Source organism: Nicotiana sylvestris, chromosome 2, assembly GCF_000393655.2.
Source record: "Nicotiana sylvestris chromosome 2, ASM39365v2, whole genome shotgun sequence".
In the NCBI taxonomy this organism is placed as follows: domain Eukaryota; kingdom Viridiplantae; phylum Streptophyta; class Magnoliopsida; order Solanales; family Solanaceae; genus Nicotiana; species Nicotiana sylvestris.
The window spans coordinates 61,412,432-61,424,186 of NC_091058.1; the positions used below are offsets into that span (position 1 = coordinate 61,412,432).

Below are 11,755 nucleotides of genomic sequence, written 5' to 3' on the forward strand. Positions count from 1 at the left end.
CTATCGATGGCTTAAAATGGGCACAACTCAAATCAACCCATAAAAAAGGTTGGGTGAATTGTTAGCTCAAATCATTCTATAAGAGAGCTTTGTTAATAAATAAAGGGAGGAAAAGCCAAATCATTTTGATTACATGATACAATTTTACTTTGCAGTGCAATTAAGCATTTTGGCAACTTAATTATACAGTTACAGGTTAAAGAAAACCAAAGGAAAAGTACTTAGCTAGTTCTAAGTCGAGACTTATGAGTTATTGCTTGTTACTCAACTATTCACACAATCAACGAGGGGGGAAAAAGGTGCTCTTACAACTAGGATATGCTTTCTGAACAAATCTCCTATACAGATATAATTTGCTAAGCATATCTACGAAAGTCATCCTTCATGAAATTACTCAAGGTTGAAGTATATGAATCTCCTACTACTCTGCAATACTCTTTCCACCACCGCATGAAGCTGCTTTGAGGCAAGAAAATCTCAGGAGATACCAAGAAGTTATTAATCATGTCCACTACATACTGCTCAAATTTGATCAGGTTTTCTCTAGCTGATTCTTGGTCTTGTGAGCTACTTGGTCCATCCCTCAACACTTCACAAGAAATCACAGCTTCCTCAACATAAGCCCAAAAGCAAGAATCAACCGTAAGACTAGAGGCTTGACTTCTCTGGTATGCATGAAGATTTTCATCAGTTAACCATTCCTCCAATAGTTTATAGTGTTCCGATCTTCCATGACTTGTATAATCTTTCTTCCCCCTACAGTAATACTCTGCTATGTCGAGTGGTTCAACCATCCTTCGGTAGTTTGTTCCTGCATAAAGCCAACGCTTTCGGAGATTTCTCCCCTCTTTCCAAGGCATCGTTTCTACTTCAACTACCATTCTTTTCCAGAACAGTTTCAAAGTTCTGTGATGCTTGATAAGCTGTTCTGTGCTTTCAATCTCGTCTCTGCTTCTAGAACGTCTGAGCTTATATTTGTCATAATACCCAGCCTCTTCCAAAGAGTTCTTCATGTACCATTCCAGGTAAGACATGGACTTTTTAAGTGTACTTAGTTTCTTGGAAGGATCAAAAATATTTTGCCTGTGTTTAGCCTGAACCTCTGCCCTTTTCGCAATATCCGTTGCAAGATAGCTCATGTCAACATCTTCCTGCTGCAGTTGCAGTTAGAGGCAAAAATATGAAGTATGGAGACCAGGAAAAAAAAAAAAGAGGACACTACAAAAGGAATAAACTATTCTGGAGTAATATAGCCCATTTAATCAAGAAACACAATTTTTTGCCTTGAGTTAATTTCATGTCCACAGCTTTCCTAGCCCACCAACAAACATAGCCTTATACTCCCATCAATGCTTCAACAGAATTCTTTCTTCACAACTTGTATATGCACCTGAATGACTAACTGTTTTTATCTTTCCCCAATTCATACTGTACTTCAGTAGGATGTTAATACTCATGCTCGTGATCCATCAAAGTGGAACAACACAATTTGAACAATTAGCAATTGAGTGTATTTACCTGTAACTTTCCAACTCCAGCTGCTTCTAGCAATAGGTAGGTTCCTGCTTGAAGTGGATTGCCTATTGAGTCAGGCAGTTCTACGATTCCCCTGCAAATAGCTTTGCTCCTTAGATGTTCCAAGATATGTCCATAATCAATAACCTGAGAGCAGTTGCTTGGGTTTTGACTTTCAGCACATCTTGAGCTCATTATCATCAACAACTCCAGAATCGATTGTGGTTCCTCGAAGCAAGAGAAACCTGATTCGGAGCAGAAGAGATAGATACCGAATGGCATGTAACAGGTCGGAGTAGTCAAGGTAGCAGCGGAGGCATTATGGTCTGACTCTGGGATCAGAAAACCTGGAATTGGATCTTTGTCTGAGACCACGTGCAAGAAGCACGAACTCCAGGCGGAACGCTCTGATATGGCTTTTTGAAAGCCATTGTTACCAAGAAGTGGAGAGCCAAAAGTAATGCAGAGGAGACGCTGCACGCCATATCTGGGAAGGCTATCAAGCAGCCACAAAGTGAATAGAGACGCAACAGATCCTCCCACAGAATGTCCAGTTACAATTAGAGGCTGGTGGCTGGTGAACTACATCGAAGCAAACAAAGCAAAAACGCCAAAATCAGTTACACATTTAAGAGACAATCCAGCCGACAGTATTACACTTCATTTGAAAATACAAACTGAAGAGGAATCATTATTATCTTTCCTCCATAACTGGTGTTTCGTTACTATTATTGTTGGTCCTCCCTACTAAAGAGGGATAATTAAACTTTAGCTACTTGTCTATTGAATACATTAGCGACCCCATTAGCAAGCTGAAGCGCATGTAGCCACACGCTAATATGGGTATAAACTCAAACAATTGATCTGCATTATGGTCTCAACGTGGACCCAAAACACGAGATAATTTTTTTTTATTTCCTATCTAACAGTTCTCTGGTTATCCATCGTTTCTAATCTCATTAAACTGTCTCCTCATAAACCTTCTCATAAAAATTCAAACCTTATAAAAATCATACCTTTTAAATGATTCCTTAATAACTTTAATCTGTATATTCTCTACATTAACACAAATTAAATGATCAAGTCAAGATTACATTTTCAATTGACTCCAGCTGACAAACAAATTGTTCCATTTCGGAAACACAGAGAATATATATTCAAAATTTCAAGTATGCGAATGCGCTAAGGCTCAATATACATGAAAGAAAAAAGGGAAATTATAACAATTTAAGGCAGCGTACCTGCTGTTTGAGAAGAGAGAGCTCATTCTCAAGAGAAGCAAAAAGGGTAAAAGCAGCTTTATGAAGGGAAACGGAACTGTTACTTTTAGTGCAGAGAAAATCAAAAGACGTAATTGCATCAGAAGAAACAAGCTCTCTAAACTCTTCTTCTTGCAACTGATTTACATCACAATTGGGTGAGCATACAAAAGCGATAATAGAACCCTTTGCTGGTGGATATTCATGAACTTGGTATTTAACAGAAAAGGGAAGAGATGGGTTCTGATCCACATCTTTTTGAAGCTTTGAAATTGCATCCCATGAATGATTTAATAGGTCTGATCCTACCAATAGATTGCCCAATTCCAATCCAGTGCTATACCTGGAATTGAAGATGGAGATCTAATCAATTAGAATAATTTACTGAAGACTATAAGTATAATTAATAGTGCTGATGGGCTTACAAGGACACCATTGGAGAGCAGCTTCACATGAAAACTGGGTTTCTAATTTCAGCTCTTGTCAACAACGCGTGGGAATAAGTTAACTAATTCCTCAATTTACATGGCCATAATTCTATTCAAAAAACCTACGAATTACTTTAATATATGTCTTATAATATTAATCTCGTATATAATTATTCAAAACCATCAAAGAATATGATTTTCTTTTTTATCATTTTAGGAGCAAAGTGTAAGACGATGTTAGAAATATTAAATAACGTGATAGAATCATTAACAATAACATGATAACTACAAAATTATGCACAATAAATACGAGGTTGATAGCTAGCTCACTTAATAAAATATCTGTCTTTTACATTGAGGCATGGAGGATAACTTCATCATGTTCTTTTCCTTTAAAAAAGAAAGAAAAATATATATGATAAATATACAATTATTCACATTTGGAATATTGTTTTTTTCTAGTAGTTTTTATTCTTGACGAATTTATTCTTATGTTATCAAGTTATTCTTATGTTAGTGGACTTGTGTCAACCATTCAAGAGTTGCTACCCAAGTGTGAACACAGAATGTAACACTTGGTTAAATTAATGTCATGAATGGAGAGGCGAGGAAATAGAAGAAAGACAATTTTACCCCTACATTAGTAGCACCTAGTAAGCTCTATCGTTTTTGGGTTTGAGCTCTGGATATGAAGTCGTGTTTGTTAGGGAGCATTTTACCTCAATGTGAAATTTTTCAGTGCGAATTTAAAGCTAATCGGGTTCGATGCAGATACCGAATACCGAATGGAAAAAAAAACAAAAAAGTAAGCTCTATGACTATCTCTGATTTCACCAATGTCAATAGAAAAAAGGCCAACATGTCCCTCAGATTTTTAACATTCTTTTATTTATTTATTTTAATGTCCTTACTTTCTTAGTCAAGTTCTCGCATAATTATATATGAGTTATTTCACATTTAATGCAAAATGTTTCTCACCATTCTTTTTGTTAAAGAAATTTATATAGGATGCTAAAAGAAACATGGGAAAAAAAAAGTAGTAGAATTGTTGTTCATGCGTAAACAAGTCGACTTCACAACTCTCTCTTTGGTCTGTGACTGATTAGTCAATACGAATTTTTTGTAGGAAACTCCTTAACACTCTTTTACTTGCTAGTCTCGTTTTACATAATCTATAATAATAAAAGCAAAACCATATTCAGGTTAAGATACTTGCATGCACTAGAAGTGTGCATACTTAGATGAAAGGAAGATTAGGTCAAGCATTACCTTTTGACTAGTAGAATAGAGAATGGTAGATGAGAGCATTATATATTTAGTAACTTAATACCTATATATATATATATATATAGTTCCAGCTCAAGATTGAAAGTAAACTAAAGCTGTTCCAACATTGTGATTGTTAGTATAAGGGATTTGGTTAGGTTTGGTTAATCTAGCCTAAGTGAAATTATGAGACCAGGAGGACCGGGGCTAGGACCAGGACCCGGATGGGGTCCTCCTCTAGGTCTCGGAGGACCCCCAATGCCAGGACCTTGTGGCTTCTTTGGTGGTTTATGTGATTTTATAGGTTCTTGGTAAGTCATTTGGAACCAATAGTTTTCTTCTATATTTCAAAAATTTTGATGTGTTTCGAATTGTTTTTGAATCTTTGAGGAGAAAAAATAAAAATAAAATCTTTGGACTAGAAAACAATTTGGTTTTGCTTTGTTTTTATTTGGCTATTCTTCTATAAGCTTGTGTTTCTTGAATATTTAAATATTATTCACCATCAAATTATTGATGCTTAAGCTTATTGTTATTGAACTTAACTTAATGTTTTGAAATGTTTAAATTTGTACAGCCTGAGCTTCTTCTGCTGTTGCTGGCTATTACAAGACTGTTTTAAGGGCCCAATGGGCTTTTACGGGCCTCCAGGACCTTTTGGGCCGCCTCTGCCATGATCCAGTTGGTTGATCCAATAAAGAAGTATAGAAAGACATGTCACATTATGGGATGAAGGATGCCTTTATTGATTTGTTAAACTACAAATAGGATTGTTTACAAAATATATCCAATCATATCTCTTTTGTAATTGGCTTGAAAGCTTATTCCAATTTATAATATCATGATTGTTAATTAGAAAAATGTCTCTATCATATACCTTGCAATTGACTCTTAGAGTATATTTCCAACCATACAGAGTGATGTAACTAAGAACAAAGATTTCGAAACTTCGATTTACGTTTTATTTTTCCAACATATAGACTTATGAAATTACTCACACATTTAACCTTTTAATGAATAATACTTTCTTTATTTCACTTTGTGTGGCATGTTCGAGTATGAAATGCAAATTAAATAAATTTTGATGTGTATTTAGACAAAAATATTTTATTTTTTGAAATAATAATAATATTTTTAAAATAATATATTTCAATAATTAATAATTTAAAATATAGTACTTGAAAAATGATAGTCAAACAAAAAATTCTAACCTTCCAATTAGTAATAGTGTTCCATGAAATTAGTGGTGTATCTATGTGGAGCACGAGGCATGCGAACTCATGCTCCTGTCCCTATATATATATGAATGCACCTTTACAAATAAAATTGGGGGTTCTGCATCCGCCTTTACATGAAACGAAACGAATGAGTACTTTTAGCCTTTTTTCCTTTTTATGAATTACTCCTATAAAAAATGTGCAAAATAGTCTTGGTGTTATTATGGCTAGTTGTTGGCTTATAGCCCGTTTGACCAAGTTGCAAAAATCAGCTTATTTTGAGAAGTGTTTTTTTCAAAAGTGCTTTTCTCAAAAGTACTTTTGGTGAGAAGCAGTTTATGTTTGGCTAATTAATTTGAAAAACACTTCTGAGCAGCAATTAGTGTTTGATCAATCTTTAAAAAACTGCTTCTAAGTGTATTTTTATCAAAAGTGCTTTTCAAAAAAATGCTTTTAAAGAGAAGCTACTTTTTTCTGCTTCTCCAAAACTGCTTCTGCTTCTCTCTAAAAGCATTTTTTTCCTTTCAAAAGCTTGGCCAAACACCTTAATTTTAGAAAAAAAGTATTTTTGACCCCAAAAAAGTGCTTTTGCCTCAAAAAAAACTTGGCCAAACAAGCTATTAACCACGTGGTGACGTATGTGTTTATGCTCATCAAATTACATGCAGCAAATGACTAGTTAGCCCCAGAAGCCTTCTTCCTAGTCCCCACCCCCGACCCACACCGAACCCCCTATACCCCACTTCACAGTCCACCCCTCCCTCCCTCTCGCTGAGTGAATTCTTTTTGGGGGTTGTGGATATGTCAGTTTGAATGGATTTCTTTGGCCTTTTCTTATAATGGACACACTTTCTTCATTACGGAGTAGTAGTTTTCTTCTCTCTTTCTCCATTAAGTAGTCTTTCCTTCCAAGCCCCTCCCAATCTCTTAGATTAACTCCTCTCTATCACCTCTTTTCTCATATCTTTATGGCCATACATATTTGCTTGAATCACTTAGTCTTGGGTTTGAAACTTACACTTTTCAAGATTAAGTTTTTGAGCTAGGGGGAGCTAGCTATAATAAAGATAGTTAAATATGCAGTAAGAAAAGAAGAAAGAGATTGCTCTTCACTACTTCTCATCATTTCCATTTCCAAATTTCAAAACCATACATAAACCATCATATACCCCAAAATACCATACTTCTTCTTTTCAAATATATTGCAAAAACAAGCTAAACAAAAAACACCCTTTTCTTCTTTTTGCTGTTATATATTTTTGCATGGATAACATCTTGGTGGGTGATCAAGGCGGGAGTAGTATGTTGAGAGACTATAGGAAAGGGAATTGGACAGTACAAGAAACTATGGTACTTATAGAAGCGAAGAAAATGGACGATGAAAGGAGAAACAAAAGGCAAGGGTATATTAATGAAAGGGGAAAACCAACAGAGCTAAGATGGAAATGGGTAGAGGACTATTGTTGGAGAAATTCTTGTTTGAGGAGCCAAAATCAGTGTAATGACAAATGGGATAATCTCATGAGAGATTTCAAGAAAGTTAGAGAATATGAAAGAAGAGAGGCTGAAAAAGCAGCAGAAGGTGGAGAAGAAATTATAAGATCTTATTGGAAGATTGAGAAGAATGAAAGGAAAGAAAAAAGTTTGCCTACTAATATGTTGCCTGAGATTTATGAGGCATTAGTTGAAGTTGTGGACAGAAAAGGTCAAAGAATGTTGCCTGCTTCTTTGCCTCCTACATTGCAACAACAATCTACTCAACCTCAAATTGCAGCTTTGCCACTTCCTCCACTACCATTACCATTACCACCAACAACAGTAGTAGCACAAACAGCAGCCCATCAACTTTCTGATGTTGCTTACACTGATCAATATCCTTTTCCCACAGTAGCTACTCTTATCTCCAACTTTTCTTATTCATTACAATACACTGTAAATGGTCCTATTTAACTAGCTACTATACTATACTGTTTTAAAGTCCGTCCACTCTCATTTGCTTTGTTTGTTGCTTTCTGAACCCCATGACTTGGATATAAAGTAGTAAACTATATTATTTGACTTTGGTTGAGAGAAATAAAAGTTCTTTTGCCCCGTTACATTTTGAATCTTGATTTTAATTTGCTTGATATCCTTCTAGGTTTTCCCATAATTATTCTGACCTTTTTTTAAATCCTTTTTCCTACTTTGACAACATACTTTCATGCTATTGAGCAAAATTTCTTAGCACTTTCCAAGAACAAACTATTTTTTTTTTCTTGAAATATAGAGTAGCTTATTAATCAAGAGTGTTTTCAAGATTAATTTCATCCATTTCAGCTGTTCTTGCACTGCCTATACAAAACCATTCTTGAATGCCTCTTTAAAGTTTTTATCTTTTTTTTTCTTCTCTCTCTCTCCTCTTTGTATGTTCCCTTTTGGTAGGAGGGGAGGATAGGGACGTTTTAATGCTTGCTAGATATGGATCTTATATATTTGCATTTAATTTATTTCAATCTAACACATCAATCTAGGAAGACATTGACAGTTTTGACTGTTTCAATCACTCAAGATTCTTATAGTGATATTTCATTTATCCAATATTTACTAGTATATTAATGGAGTTTCATTTATGATATGTTTATGTATTGGAGATGTGTGATAGCTCAGATCCTGATACAAGTGATCAGCGTTCAGATTCACCAGCCAAGAAAAGAAGAATGAGTGGTGAAGGAACCAGTAGTGGCACAGCAAAAGGTAACATTAACAACTCATCACAAGAAGTTGGCTCTGCTATCTCCAAAAGTGCTGCTATTATAGCAGAAGCAATTCAGTCTTGTGAAGAGAGAGAAGAGAGAAGGCACAGAGAACTCTTAACTTTGCATGAGAGAAGGCTGCAAATTGAGGAGTCAAAAGCTGAGATCAATAGAGAAGGAATCAATGGACTTGTGGATTCTATCAACAAACTTGCTAATTCCATCCTTGCTTTGGCTGGTAACAAGAACCAATCAGCTCCCTAAATTATGTTGCTATATTGTCATTAATTCTTCTTACTCATTTGGTGAACAAGTACTTTAGGAAAATATTAAAGGTATAACAGGAGAGACTATAATTATTAAATTCCAATTTATTGTACAGTGCTGATGAATATTTGATTGTCATCATGTATCTTAGCGAGGGTTTTGGAATCAACCTCCCTGCCTTCCTAAGGTATAGGAGTAAGGTCCGCATACGCACTACCTTTCTCGTACTTCACTTGTGGGAATTCACTAATTTTATTGTTGTTATTATTGTATTTTTGCCAATCTTGTGGATAGTATTCCACCTAAATTATGCTTGTCGTTTCATACTATATATTCTCTCATATAATTCCAGGTTGAAGGGCTGATTGTAACATAATAAATTCATTGAATGCAATTTAAGCCATTTCCTTTGCACACTTCCCTTTGGTTCTCACAATCTCTAATTTTTGCAAGACAATTACTTTTTTTGGTTTAAAAAATAATTTATCTTTGGTTCACTAATCAAGAGTGTGGGAGGTAGCATATATCCACTCGAATAGTCGAAATGTGTACAATCAAACTGATAGAAAAATAAATAGGTGAAGCCACCAGTTTAGTGAGAGCCATGAATAGATTTATAGGGTAGTTTATGGGGGCACATAAACTCATTCTTTTAGCCAAACTAGATATATTATGTATGTATTTGTCGTAGGACACGACAAATTGCAAAAGGGGTGAATAAATATACTACTACTAATTGAGATGAATTGTCCCAAGAGCTACTGTGCTTACTGGTTTTTGTACACAAGTTGTGTTATTTTCTACACCTCTCAGAAATGTGAGAAAAAAAATAGAGCACTGGGAAAGACTGACTAAAAAAGTTCTGAGCAAACATGTGTAGGGCATGGCAAAAGGACTGGTCAAAGGTACGTTCCAGTCAATGATCTCTGGTATGGTCTTGACTAGCATCGCAAAATGGCCATTTATGTGCTATTATTGGTGTCAGTCTTTGTGAAAGGCTGTAGGTGATGGAAAGGTTGGACTTTCCCTTTCCCATCACAGGACTGAAAGAGTTATTATTGGCTATATGTGTAAGCCTTTTTGAACTTTTCTGACATAAAGCATACACTTTATTTTATCTTTTTCTTCTTTCCTTTAGGGAGACATTAAAAAGAGCTGCAATGTGTTATTATTCCAGCATTTTTTTCTTCATTTGTTAGGGACTGAGTATCACTTTATCTAACCATTTCTCTAAATATAAATAATTACTTCTATAAGTTACAGTATTCTAACAATTGTAAAATAATAAATATAAGTTAACATGATAGAGAAAACAGTATGATATCATAATTATAACTTATAGTGTCCGGAACCAAAACGTGATTCTTTTGGACTCAAACAATAAAAATATATGAAAAAAAAACTTAGTGACCAAAATATATATAGTATTTTTTTAAAAAACGCTATACTTTAACGGCCGTTTGGTCAGTTAAATATAGTGTTTTTCAAAAAAAAGAAGAAGCTATATTTATAGCGTTCTTTACTAAAACACTATTCATATTAAGTGGGCCCACAAATAATTCTTCTTTGCTTAATTGACATAACAATAATTCAACTGGGTATAGCGAATAAGCTAGGACGCTATAACTCAAATAAGTGAATCCCCGGACTAATATTTGCCTTATTTATAGAGGTGAAGGATTTTGTAACAATCCATTCATAAATATTTTCAAGTCTTCTGAAATTTTTCTTTGATAAGTTGTTTTGCATTTTGTCATAATGTCTAAGAGCGAAGAATTAAAGTTTTATTATATGGGGGGGGGGGGAGGTTGTGGTGGCGAATAACTTAGTAAGCTATAGTTTATCTCCACAGTCTCATGTTAAGTTGCCACTTACAATGGAATACGATAACAAACGTTCGGTGAATCTTAAAATAACCGAAAGATATTCGTATTCTGTGACTCCGCAAGGGGTTGCTTGTTATGGTGAGTTTAACATTGAAGATGAAACTCTAAGAGATTTTTTGGGGACTCCGGATGAATACTGGGAATTTATTGTGATAAAACTGTTGGAAATGTACGTCAAGGCTGAAGACGTTTGCAATAATGAGGTTGCGCAAAGTAGGAAAATCCCTCAATCATCGGGTGGTTATTTTGGAGCAGTTTTAGCCGAACAGGTTCCGACTGAAAGATTTTGGCCGGATCTAAACTTATCTCCACGAGCGAATGAGGAGCGAGGAAATAATTTCTCCTCTAGTATACATAATCCACAAACCGAGTAGTAAACTTCAATTTTTTTTTGTGTTACAATGTATATTTTTGTGTATTGTATTTGTATTAACACTCATATATTCCACAGGGGGTACCGACCATATATGAATTTTACAAGTTATGAACCAACGGCCAGTTGGAATATGCCTAGTTTTGGTGTGTTGGGTCATGGTAGTCCATTCGGGAGTGAGCATCAACAAGATAATGTGCATCATGGGATATCAACACATTATGATTTGTAAGTGAATATATAAAGTTATATGTATTATTTTGACCAATTTTAGTAACTCATTATTTCTTTTGGTTGTGCAGTGAAAATGAGCAACTTGATGGTCCTGTCCTTACTCAATTGCTCGAAGACGGCGTATTTACTCAGGATCTGGCAGATGCGCAGATTCAGGAAGAGAATAGTGATTGTGAAAACTATGCCAATGAGTTTAGAGATGACACAACCTTCCCTGACGAGGGTGATAAGGAGGAGGAAGAGAATGTCCAACCTGATTTGACGAGGGAGCATGCTCCACCTCCCGTTAGACCAAGAATATGCGAGTCCCATGTGCCGTTTCATTCAAGGCATATTCCCGACATTGATCATTTGCCAAGTATGCCAGATGTGGATGCCCTCACAAGGGATATTGACGAAATTCGGACAACAATATGGGATGAATCTAGACCAACGGTGGTGTCAAAGGGCATGCTTTTTCCTTATAAGGGGCACCTAATCAGGGTAGTGAAAATGTACTGCGTAAAAGAGTGCCGTGAGATAATGGTATGAGAGTCATCTTCGGATGTATACAAGGCTGTTTGCTGTGTATGGTTTAC

At 35.4% G+C, this 11,755-nt stretch overlaps 2 protein-coding genes and 1 long non-coding RNA gene across 4 annotated transcripts; 2 read left to right on the plus strand and 1 right to left on the minus strand.

The window, feature by feature from the left end:
• Positions 1–96: 96 nt before the first annotated feature.
• On the minus strand, positions 97–3,551 carry LOC104227064 (senescence-associated carboxylesterase 101). Of its 2 annotated transcripts, none has more exons than XM_009779197.2 (4): positions 3,200–3,551; positions 2,757–3,117; positions 1,519–2,097; positions 97–1,151 (listed from the first exon to the last, which is right to left on the minus strand). In XM_009779197.2, exons 1-4 carry the CDS (start codon positions 3,208–3,210, stop codon positions 357–359), a joined length of 1,746 nt encoding a protein of 581 aa, XP_009777499.1. In that variant the 5' UTR covers positions 3,211–3,551; the 3' UTR covers positions 97–356. The 2 variants fall into 2 exon arrangements, with proteins under 2 accessions (XP_009777499.1, XP_009777498.1); XM_009779196.2 differs by having other exon boundaries at positions 97–1,154; positions 3,200–3,547.
• Positions 3,552–4,562: 1,011 nt separating this feature from the next.
• On the plus strand, positions 4,563–5,329 carry LOC104227065 (uncharacterized). The gene is made up of 2 exons (XR_711017.2): positions 4,563–4,779; positions 5,046–5,329. It is a non-coding gene; the product is annotated as an uncharacterized lncRNA (long non-coding RNA).
• A 1,154-nt stretch (positions 5,330–6,483) lies between these two features.
• Positions 6,484–9,014, plus strand: LOC104227066 (uncharacterized). Its single transcript, XM_009779198.2, has 2 exons — positions 6,484–7,572; positions 8,316–9,014. The coding sequence occupies exons 1-2, from the start codon at positions 6,949–6,951 to the stop codon at positions 8,679–8,681; spliced, it is 990 nt and encodes a 329-aa protein (XP_009777500.1). The 5' UTR covers positions 6,484–6,948; the 3' UTR covers positions 8,682–9,014.
• Positions 9,015–11,755: the final 2,741 nt, after the last annotated feature.

What these genes read in the sequence shown, in the direction of transcription:
- LOC104227064 (XM_009779196.2), bottom strand. An exon ending in TCTCTCTTCTCAAACAGCAG is followed by an intron (nt 2,098 to 2,756) that starts GTACGCTGCCTT and finishes GCTTCGATGTAG; the next exon opens with TTCACCAGCCACCAGCCTCT. An exon ending in CTGGAGTTGGAAAGTTACAG is followed by an intron (nt 1,155 to 1,518) that starts GTAAATACACTC and finishes CTGCAACTGCAG; the next exon opens with CAGGAAGATGTTGACATGAG.
- LOC104227066 (XM_009779198.2), top strand. Translation starts at nt 6,949, where the DNA reads ATGGATAACATCTTGGTGGGTGATCAAGGCGGGAGTAGTATGTTGAGA. An exon ending in ATCAATATCCTTTTCCCACA is followed by an intron (nt 7,573 to 8,315) that starts GTAGCTACTCTT and finishes TATGTATTGGAG; the next exon opens with ATGTGTGATAGCTCAGATCC.